At 31.1% G+C, this 11,215-nt stretch overlaps 2 protein-coding genes and 1 long non-coding RNA gene across 3 annotated transcripts; 1 reads left to right on the forward strand and 2 right to left on the reverse strand.

Annotated features, from left to right (window-relative positions):
- Window positions 1–6,023: 6,023 nt before the first annotated feature.
- Window positions 6,024–7,881, reverse strand: LOC110651752 (cytochrome P450 71B10). The gene is made up of 2 exons (XM_021807157.2): window positions 6,985–7,881; window positions 6,024–6,766 (listed from the first exon to the last, which is right to left on the reverse strand). The coding sequence occupies exons 1-2, from the start codon at window positions 7,879–7,881 to the stop codon at window positions 6,149–6,151; spliced, it is 1,515 nt and encodes a 504-aa protein (XP_021662849.1). The 3' UTR covers window positions 6,024–6,148.
- Window positions 7,882–8,899: 1,018 nt separating this feature from the next.
- Window positions 8,900–11,089, reverse strand: LOC110651737 (cytochrome P450 71B36). Its single transcript, XM_058128937.1, has 2 exons — window positions 10,021–11,089; window positions 8,900–9,694 (listed from the first exon to the last, which is right to left on the reverse strand). The coding sequence occupies exons 1-2, from the start codon at window positions 10,927–10,929 to the stop codon at window positions 9,083–9,085; spliced, it is 1,521 nt and encodes a 506-aa protein (XP_057984920.1). The 5' UTR covers window positions 10,930–11,089; the 3' UTR covers window positions 8,900–9,082.
- Window positions 9,384–10,063, forward strand: LOC131169681 (uncharacterized). The gene is made up of 2 exons (XR_009140577.1): window positions 9,384–9,529; window positions 9,631–10,063. It is a non-coding gene; the product is annotated as an uncharacterized LOC131169681 (long non-coding RNA).
- Window positions 11,090–11,215: the final 126 nt, after the last annotated feature.

An 11,215-nucleotide genomic window follows, 5' to 3' on the forward strand; every position in this document is an offset into this window, starting at 1 on the left:
TTTTTACAATTCTGGTCAATATTATTTGCTTTGAGTTTTGGATATCTACTGTTTGAGACATTGAGGACAATGTCTAATTTTGAGTTTGGGGGTGCACATTTTGATTTTTAGCTTTATTTTTCACATTTTGAGTATAAGAGCATCTCATCCCATTTCATTTACATATATTGTAAATATTTTACATATACATCCATACATACATATTCATTACACATTTACACACACATTATACATCACTTAGAAATTGTACAAATTGCATACAAATAGGCTTCCTCCATTTAGTTCATGTATTACTCATTTTAGGAATCATACACCATGCATTAAAATCTTTTGCCAAATCCCTTGAGTATTGAAAATGTGCCTATGAAAGTGATTTGACTCACCTTTTAGTTGGGTTTGTGGATTGAAAGTTTCCTAAAAGGTGCAAGGTTTTGAAGTGTCTATCCCTTGCCTATATCTTCTTAGCCAAAAGCCACCCAACTAGTCATTTGGAGATGGAAGTGTTTAGAGGAATTATTGGATATAAGGTAGTCAAATGATGTCTCACCAATCCTAGAACAAATTTTCTAAACCTTTCAAGGCGAAATACCACTTGTACTTGAAAAGAGAGATGATTAGGCATTCTTTGATTTAAACCTTCTCATTTTAAACCTTTGGCCCTTTTTCCCAACTAAAATTTATCCTTGCAAACCCCTTTGAGCCTTTTTGTCCCTAATTTTTCTTGAAACCCTTATTACTACCTAGCCAATGAACCAAACACTCCAACCCTTTTCATGAGAATAATTATTCATAATATTAGGTACATAAAATAAAAAAAATACAATAAAAGGGAGAAGAAATACTTGTCACCTTGTAAAAGTGCTAGTATATGTGCTTTTCACTATTGCCATTCAAAATGAAAGAAATCCACCCAAAGTATCAAAAGAAATGAGTTTGGGGGTGGCAATTTTAGGGACAATCATCAAAAGAAAATACAAAATACAAGTTAAAGTATCAAAATGTCCCTCCATTTTTATGTGTTTTGTAAACTATGCTAGCACTTGACAATTCTCATTGTGTATTCTTCTCTCCCATATATATATAAAAAATACATATATATATATAATAAAGTGTACCTTATGTTTAAAAATTGAAAATATTCTCATGCTTTGAATACTTTTACCCATCTTTCTTCTTAGCCTCATTTTAAACCCCATGGCCTCATTACATCCCTAAAAAGACCTTTGATCTCTTGATAGTACTTGCTACATTAGTGGAGATAGGAGTAGGGAATTTGCCTATGGGATTGGAAAACTATTCATCTATTCATTCAATTCTATCATTCCATGTTGAGATACTTTGGTTATCAATTGTCCTAGAATTCCTTTTGAGCATGACTCTCTCTTTTGATTAGTTGGTTTGGGGATTTGAATGATAATTGACTTGATGGCTAAGCGGTGAAAGCTTGGATAAGCATTAAATTCTTTGCATTTTGAAGGATGGGTATATGGATTGTTGGTATGGCTAAAGGTGTGTTAAGTTACCTTAATGAGTGATTTTCATAACTCTTTGGATAAGGCACCCTTAAAAACTTTGCACCACATTTTAAAGTTTGCTTGAGGACAAGCAAAAGCTTGAGTTTGGGGTATTTGATGCATACATTTTGCATAATCATTTAGGTTTAATTTCATAACCATTTTTATTTGATTATTAGTCATTTTTAGCTAATTTTATTAGTTAATTAGTTAGTTTTTCATAATTGTCGATTTTGGATTAATTTGTAATTTTTACTTTGTTTGGTAGGAAAAATGGTGTTTTTGAAGGACTAAAGAGAATTTTGCCATTGAGGAGTGTCTTCTACAGCAAAAAGATGCCAAAAGCAAGTTTTCAAGCTAAAATATGCATAGACCAAGCGTGCATAACTTGCGCATAAGCTATGCGATTCTGCATAAGGAGGAAGAACAACATTCGAGACCAGCCGAAATTTGCATAAGGAGACTGCATAGCTTATGCACATTCTCACCTCCCTTATGCAGATTCACGAAATTGTGCATAACCTATGCACCAAGTCATGCAGCTTCGCATAAGTGACCCAGAACCAGTAGCGCATAAGGGTGCATAACTTATGCGATCCACTTATCTGATCCATAAAGAGTTCATTAATGAGCTGGCAGAAGATTCCCTTAATGTATTCCTCCTAGAACATACTATTTTAGGGCTCCATGTCAGAAAAATGCTATATATAGTCCCATTTTCTCATTTTAGAAGGGAGGCAAGGAGCAAAGAAAGAAAGGAGGAGGCTAAGCAGAATTTGAAGAGTCATTTCCACCTTCCACACCATTTTCAACTAAGATTTGCAGATTTCTTTCTTTCTTTACATTTTTCTACATTTCTAGTATTTAATTCCTTACTTCTTAGCTTAGATTAAAGCTTTATTTCCATTTAAACTCATCATATCTTGTAAGCATTATGGATAGTGAGTAGTTTACTTTTGATTCTGGAGTAAGGGTTGTAATATTTGAGATATTTGTGGATTTTGATTGGGTAATCCATATTTTGTGGCCTTAATGAGTTTTATTCATTTCTTGTAAGCTTAATGACATGCTTAATGTAGGATCCCATTGAGTAATGTTCTTAATCCATGGTTGAAGCACCGAAAGGAGAAGGCCTTGTGATAGATAATCAGGAAATTGGACTTAATTAACTTAGACCTAGAAATAGGCTAAGGATTAAGAGGATTCACAGATTAATTAAAGAACTTAATGGGTCTTAATTAATTCTGACTCCATGAAAGTAGGATTAGTTTGATTAAGGCACTCTTTGTCTCACCCGAAAGGGAATTCAAAGGATTTAAGAATTAATTTCCTTAAAACTCATAAGTTTCATAAGATTGGACAACCAATTTAAAATCTCAAAATAGCTCGAATATGAAATCCCGAACTCCGGAATCAGCTTTTTACCATTGTTAATTTCTAATCGAATTTAATCATTTGCCAATTTAAATATTGCCATATTTGAACTTGCTTATTTCTATTTGATGCAATTTTAGTTTAATTAATACATTGTTGAATAGAATATTAATTTTGCACATTTAGATTTCATACTCCATTACCCATTAATTCATCATTTTAATCTCATAAATACTTCAATTTAGTCAACTTTTATATCGAAAATTCAATCATTAACACAACTCCTCGTGGGATCGATATTTTTCTATACTACTTGTACGACCCGTGCACTTGCGGTTGGGACGCATCATAATTTTACTAAATTTAGTAATAAAACCAGTTATAAATCTAAATAATGGACCATCCTATAGTGCAAGACAAAATATTTTGAAATTTCAAAATAAAATATGGAATAAAAAAATATTTTTTTTTATTTTTTAATTATCTTTTTATTTTAATATTTAAAATTAATATATTAAATTTAGATATGGACAGACCACATTTTATAAATCATCTTTATTTTTTTTTTAATCATTGTTTTCTTTTATCATTAATTCAGTATTTTTATTTATTTTTTTTCATCTTTAATGAAAACAAATAAAGGGTTGAACCTCTTAAGAATTTTTTTTTTTTTAACTTTTATCACTCATTTCTCCCAACATGGAATATGGGGCAAGTTGGTTTTCTTTTTTTCCTCAAAATATTTGTTTTATTGATAGAACATAATTCTTTCATCTTGAAAATTTGAGACGTATCTTTAAGGCATTCACGAGGGAATTTCATCAAATTTGATGAGATATCTAGAATTTTTTTTTTTTTCATTTATGTTCTATTTTTAGACTATATAATTTTTTTTTATATTCTTTCAAAATTTAGAGAGTGATCATCAACTCATAAATAGAAAATAAGAAATAAATCTGTGCTTTCGAAGTCTTGTAATAGATATTATACTTGATAGAAATATTAAATCACATATAACTAATTATTTAATAAAGGCTTAGAATCTTGGATTGTTAGTTGTTATAATATTAGTAAACCCAATAATTTTAAATGATACCTAAGATAAAAAAAAAAAATTGGCAAAATGTTCAATTTAGCCATGTATATTTTTATTAAAAAAGTTCAATTTAACTCATTTTTAATTTTTTTTGTTATCTAAATTAGTTACTAATTTCAATTTAGCTCAAAAATTAAAATTTATTGACTAAATTTCTTAATTTCTTGATTGAAATAAAAAAAATAAGAAGTTTAATTTCTTAATTTTGTGACTAAATTTCTTGATTTAAGTCTAAAAATTAAGAAGCTCAATTTCTTGATTTTCTTAATTTTTAGACTATATTGAGCAAAAAGTTAAAAATTGGCTAAATTGAATTTCCCAAGTGCATAGCTTTAATTCAAAAATATATTGTAGAAAAATTCATAGAATTAGAGGAACTCATTTCCTTGGATGAAATGATAAAGAAATTCATAACGATTTCCATCCTTGACACCATTGACTACTAAGGGTATGTTTGGATCAACTGTTGAATACAACTGATAGCTGTTAGCTGATAGCTGTTATTGTTAGCTGATAGCTGATGATAGCTGTTGTATATTAAGTATTTGGTAAAATTATATTTAGCTGTTGCTGTTAATATATAAAATGACTAATAAGGATATATATCATATAATTTATTTTATTATTTAAATAAATATAAAATTATAAATTTATTACATTATATTATTTATTTTATTATTAAATTAAATATATAATTATTAAATTAATATATTATATTATTTAAATAAATATATAATTATTAATCTTTTATATTATATAATTTATTTTATTATTGAAATAAGAAAATAATTATTTTTTAAGATAATTAAATAATTTTAAAAATATAGATAAAATAATAAAATAATTATTATTGTTAATAAAAAAATTTATAATTAATTTTAAGTTTTTGGATATAAATAAATATTTTATATTTTATGTTATTAATAAAAAATATTTTAATAAAGTTGAAATACGTTAATTAAAATATTAAAATTATAAATAAAAAAATTAATAATATTAATTTTCAAGTTAAATAAAAAAGGATAATATGGTCAAAATAAAAAATAAAACCAGATCAGCTATCAGCTGATGAGAAACAGCTCTAAAAATAAGGGGGTGTTTGGTTTACCTGTTAGGTGCAGCTGATAGCTGATAGACACCCAAACAGGTAAATTGTGGTGTTTGGCAAGTTTAAAAAAATAGAGCTGATAGCCGATGGGCAACTGATATGATACCCATCAGCTGCAGTTTGTATCAGCTCTATTTTTAGAACTGTTTCTCATCAGCTGATAGCTGATCTGGTTTTATTTTTTATTTTGATCATATTATCCTTTTTTATTTAACTTGAAAATTAATATTATTAATATTTTTATTTTTTTATTTGTAATTTTAATATTTTAATTAATGTATTTCAACTTTGTTAAAATATTTTTTATTAATAACGTAAAATATAAAATATTTATTTATATCCAAAAACTTAAAATTAATTATAAATTTTTCTATTAACAATAATAATTATTTTATTATTTTATCTATATTTTTAAAATTATTTAATTATCTTAAAAAATAATTATTTTCTTATTTCAATAATAAAATAAATGATATAATATAAAAGATTAATAATTATATATTTATTTAAATAATATAATATATTAATTTAATAATTATATATTTAATTTAATAATAAAATAAATAATATAATATAATAAATTTATAATTTTATATTTATTTAAATAATAAAATAAATTATATGATATATACCCTTGTTAGTCATTTCATATATTAACAGCAACAGTTAAATATAATTTTACCAAACACTTAATATAAAACAGCTATCAGTTATCAGCTATCAGCTATCAGTTGTATTAAACAGTTAATCCAAACAGGCCCTAAAGCTGATACAAACTGCAGCTGATCAGTTGCCCATCAGCTATAAGCTCTATTTTTTTAAACTTGCTAAACAACACAATTTACCTGTTTGGGTATCTATCAGCTATCAACTGCAACAGGTAAACCAAACACCCCCTAATTCCAGACACTCATTAATCTTACAACAAATATGGATTTCACATGGCACATATTTTATTGCAATATTTGAGCAAAGAAAACAAAGACTGGACTTAGTGTTTTTGCAAGAAAGTACAAACCTTTAGCATGCTTTTCAGCTTATGTTATCTTGTTACAATTACTGAAGGTACTTCACAGGCACAAGGCTAAGTGATATCTTTTTAGAGACGGTAAGACTAACACCAGCTTTCTCTTCCATGTTAATGTCTTCTCTCTTCATCCCATTGGGCAGTTTCCAATCGAACCAATACAGAAGATTTGCAAGTATATTCTCTGTTGTTATTGTTGCCATATGTATTCCAGGACAAATTCTTCTACCAGCTCCAAATGGCAAAAACTCAAAATTTTGTCCCTTAAAGTCAATGGAGCTATCAGCAAATCTTTCAGGAAAGAACTGTTCTGGGTCCTTCCAGTACTGAGGATCGCGCCCAATTGCCCATGCATTAACTTGGATGATGGTTTTAGGATAAATATCATAGCCACTGATTTTACAGTGAGAAATGGTTTCTCTTGGAAGTAGTAGTGGGGCTGCAGGATGCAATCTGAAAGTCTCTTTTATTACCATCTTGAGGTATTCAAGCTTATCAATATCATCTTCAGTCAATCTTCCTTTCTTTCCAACCTGATTTCTTATTTCATCTTGCACTTTCTTCATCACTCTTGGATTTCTTGCAAGCTCTGCCATTGCCCAATTCACAGTAATAGCAGAAGTGTCTACACCAGCTGCAAATAAATTCTGATAGACAAATATAACAGTTCAGTAATAAAGGCTTAGTTTCAGAATTAGTTCTTTTTCATCTTAATTAGATGATGCTAATAAGCCTATTGTGATGCCTATACCATAATACTTGCACGCAACATCTTAGTTAATAAAATGGACTACATGTATAAGATAAATTATAAATGTCATTTGACTGCAGAATTTACAATCATATACAGAAGTTGGCAACTTACCAGGAGGACTCCCTTAATGTTATTATTTGTGAACTTAACATTTCCAAGTTCAGTTTGTTCCTTCTCTATTCCTAACAGCACATCAATCATGTCATCCTTCTCCTTTTTCCTATCAGGCTTAAGATGATCATTGAATACACATTGGAAGAAAGTATCTAACTCATGGAAAACTCTTTCAGTCCTGGCATGATGAGCAGTTATCCAATCAATGATCCAGCCAACATATGGGATTAATTCACCCATGGAGAAACTTCCAGCCACAGCTTCAGCATCATGAACCACTTCATGAAATCTATTCCTGTCAAAGTTGGTACCACGATAATCAAATCCAAAAGACATTTTGAAGGTGATATTTGCAGTAAGGGTGAACAACTTTTCAGTAAGATTAACAGGAGTAGCAGAAGCTGCTGATTCGGAGATTGAATTGATGAACAATTCAATTTCTCCTTCCCTTAGGGACTGAAAAGACTTCACCCTTTTCAAGCTAAAGAGCTCAAGAATAATTAGTTTTTTCATGTTTCTCCAGTAATCACCGTATGGTGCAAAGGCTACATCTGAATAATTGTAGGAGAGTCTGCCAGCGCCAGATAATTGAGGTCTGCTGCAACAGGCAAGATCATGATCTTTTAAGACCTCTTTTGCTGCCTCAGCAGAGGAGACTACAACAATTGGTTTACAACCAAATTTGAGAAGCATGACAGGGCCATATTTCTTGGAGAGTTGACAGTAAGATTGGTGAAGCAATTCACCAAGTTGGTGCAGGTTGCCTAAAATTGGAAACTTGGGAGGGCTTGGCGGGAGCTGCTTATCTCGTCTTTTGTCTTCCTTCTTTTTGAAGACGAAGAATAGAGACAGGACTAAGAAAACAAGCCACAAAGGGAGAGCATAAGGAGCCATTAGAGCTTTTGCCTAGTTATGTCTCAAGTACCTACTTTCAACTAGCCTTGGCTTAGCTGATAATTAAACCTGAAAAAAATGCAAGTGCTTGCCAACAAAAGAAATAATGGAAATAAGAAATAATGGAAATCGATTTCCGTATATGATGGAAATCGATTTCCGTATACTTGCAATCAAAAGAAATCAAACAAGGACTGGAAGTTATGGCTGACATTGTTCTACGTATGCACAAAACACAAGATAGACAATGAAAGTCTCAAGCTCATGTATTTGAAAGTCGAAAAAAAAAAGTTAGAAAAAATAAATAAAATAAAGGGTGTTGAATTTTAGAGCAGTAAGATTTTCAGATTTTTCTTTGTGGTCCTGGTTTGGTCGGCACAAACTACAAGAATTTAGGCTTCTACTGACGCCATTAATACATTTAGCATTACCGTCGCTAAAGTTTTTACCGACAGAAAACAACCGTGTCCAAAAATTTTCATATCGGCTGGAAATATGCCAGTGAAAGAGTTATAAAAAATAGTTGCCTATGTCAAAATCAACCCTGGTTTGCCCTGGTAACCCAAACCAGGGTTGATTTTAGTAGATAACGTATTAATAAAACAATATTTACTTGAAAAGGAAAATATTAAAAGAGTATTCAACAATAAATCCAAGGATTAAGAAATTTACTAAGGATTTAATAACAATTGTAATTTCCAACTAAATGAATGAAAATTCAAAAACGTTCAATTTGTACCCATTGAAATTGAGAGCTTCCACAACTTTAATAAACAGAAATCCCATTTTCACAAACTCCTTTATACTAAAAAAAATATCAACACCTAATCCCAAATACTCTTCAATGGTGACGTTGCTTGGTCTTCCTCCTTTATTTGAATATTCTCCGAAGAGAAAATAAAACAATAAAGTGAATTTAACAATATAAAAACACAAATATACACAAAAATTCCTAATGCTAGTTGTCATTCATTTTTTATGCTTACTTGCTGCATTTTCAAGGTAATAATGTCTCCCATAGAGAAATGATATTTCTTTTTCATAATTTGATCATTCCAGTACATAATATAGCTTTGAAGTTTGATATTTCTCTTCCGTGTTGTAAAAAGAGATATTAAAAAACATAATTTGACACTATGATTAAGAGTATACAGACGTGAAGCAATGCACTTCAGCTTACATTATATTTATCTTCAGATAGCTACTGCAGGAAATTGACAGGCACAAGTTTGAGAGCTTCCTTCTTGGATACGGTGAGACTAGGAACAGCTTTTTCTTCCATGTTGATTCCTTCAACTCCATTTGGCAGTTTCCAATCAAAATAATATAATAAATTTGCAAGCACAAGCTCCACTGATATAGTTCCCATATATAGTGCAGGGCAACCTCTTCTACCAGCTCCAAATGGCAAAAACTCAAAATTTTGTCCTGTAAATTCAATGGAACTATCCACAAACCTTTCAGGAAAGAATTCTTCTGGGTCCTTCCAGTAGTTAGGATCTCTTCCAATTGCCCAAATATTGATTTGGATCAGCGTTTTGGGATAAATTTCATAACCATTGATTTTAAAATTCGACATGGCTTCTCTTGGAAGTAGCAATGGGGCAGGAGGGTGCAATCTCAGAGTTTCTTTTATTACCATGTGAAGGTAAGGAAGCTCATCAATGTCACTTTCTGTGACTCTTTCTCTATTTCCTATAACATTTCTAACTTCTTCTTGTGCTTTCTTCATCACTCTTGGATTCCTAGCGATCTCTGACATAGCCCAGATCAGGGTAACTGCACTGGTGTTTACTCCAGCCAAAAATAGGTCCTGAAGCAAGAACATCACATGATAAAAGAAGCAGACATTAGTTCCAAGTTACCAGAAAATACACACATAACTTTTTTTTTTTTTACATTTAGCTCAAGTTCTGGAGAAAAAAAAAGCAAGATTTTTGTTGTCATTTGACATCCCAGAGAGCATTCTGCTTCACCAGCAGTGGTGCTTTCATAAAAACACAGAACATGGAAGACATCTCAAAATTCAACAAGAGTTACTTTGAGAGAGGCTTTTGGTAAAAAAAATCGTATGTAATGGCAACAAAACAAATCTAAAAGTAAAGGATTTGTAACCTGAGCAAAAGATAAGGTGCATACCATGAGAACTGCCTTAATGTGATCTTTTGTCAGCTGAATTGAACCAACTCCAGTTTGCTCCTTCTCCATTCTTAGTAGCACATCAACAATGTCTTCCTGTCCATTGTCTGTCCTTCCATTTCCATGTTTAATATGATCATCAATTACCCATCGGAAGAAAGTATCCAGCTCATGGAAAACTCTTTCTGTCTTTGTATGATAACCAGAAACCTTGTCGATAATCCAACCTACATGTGGAAAGTATTCATTTGCAGAGAAGCTTCCCAACAAGGCCTGGGCATCATCAATTAATTTTTTGAATCTATCCTTTTCAAAATCAGTTGCTCCAAAGTTTGTTCCAAAAGCCATCCTAAATGTTATATTTGCAGAAAGTGTTACAAACTTCTCAGTAAGATCAACAGGAGTTGCAGAAGTTGAAAACTGAAAGATTGAATCAACCAACAAAGCAACTTCTTCTTCCCTAATGAACCGAAACGACTGCACCCTTTTTGTGCCAAAAAGCTCAAGAACACATATTTTCCGAATCTCTCTCCAGTAATTACCATATGGAGCAAAGGCTATGTCTGAATAATTGTATGAAAGTCTTCCAGCACCAGCTAAGGGAGGTCTACTGCAACAAAGAAGATCATTAATCTTTAGAACCTCTTCTGCTGCCCCAGCTGAGGAAATTACAACAGCAGGTACACGACCAAGTTGGAGAAGCATGACTGGGCCATATTTCTTGGAGAGTTGCCACAAGGAGCGGTGAGGCAATCCTCCAAGTTGATGAACGTTGCCTATAATTGGAAACTTGTGAGGGCTTGGTGGAAGATGCTTGTTTTCTCTTTCAACTCCCATCTTTCTTTTAATTAGAAGTAGAAAAGGGAGAAGGAAAACAGGCATCCACAAGGATAAGGTATAGAGAACCATTGTATTTTACCTAAGATATGCCCAAAACTTCTTTAAGTTGTGCCTTCATCTTCAAATAAACTACCTTAAGTTAATAACTACAAGAATCAGGAAATTATTTGTCTCTACTCTGCTGCATTCTGAAAGAAAGTTAATAATGTTATAATTTAGTCAGCGACATGATGCGTGCTAATTTCTTTTCCCCTGAATATGATAGATACTAACTTTCTACATCAAGATTCATTGTCTAGTGGGATTTAGAGATAAGGTTGAACGCAAATAAAAACAAGAGACTTCCTTCTACTTT

The sequence above is a fragment of the Hevea brasiliensis genome, chromosome 10 (assembly GCF_030052815.1).
Source record: "Hevea brasiliensis isolate MT/VB/25A 57/8 chromosome 10, ASM3005281v1, whole genome shotgun sequence".
In the NCBI taxonomy this organism is placed as follows: Eukaryota; Viridiplantae; Streptophyta; class Magnoliopsida; order Malpighiales; family Euphorbiaceae; genus Hevea; species Hevea brasiliensis.

What these genes read in the sequence shown, in the direction of transcription:
- LOC110651752 (XM_021807157.2), bottom strand. Translation starts at nt 7,881, where the DNA reads ATGGCTCCTTATGCTCTCCCTTTGTGGCTTGTTTTCTTAGTCCTGTCT. An exon ending in ACATTAAGGGAGTCCTCCTG is followed by an intron (nt 6,767 to 6,984) that starts GTAAGTTGCCAA and finishes TTTGTCTATCAG; the next exon opens with AATTTATTTGCAGCTGGTGT.
- LOC110651737 (XM_058128937.1), bottom strand. Translation starts at nt 10,929, where the DNA reads ATGGTTCTCTATACCTTATCCTTGTGGATGCCTGTTTTCCTTCTCCCT. An exon ending in ACATTAAGGCAGTTCTCATG is followed by an intron (nt 9,695 to 10,020) that starts GTATGCACCTTA and finishes TTCTTGCTTCAG; the next exon opens with GACCTATTTTTGGCTGGAGT.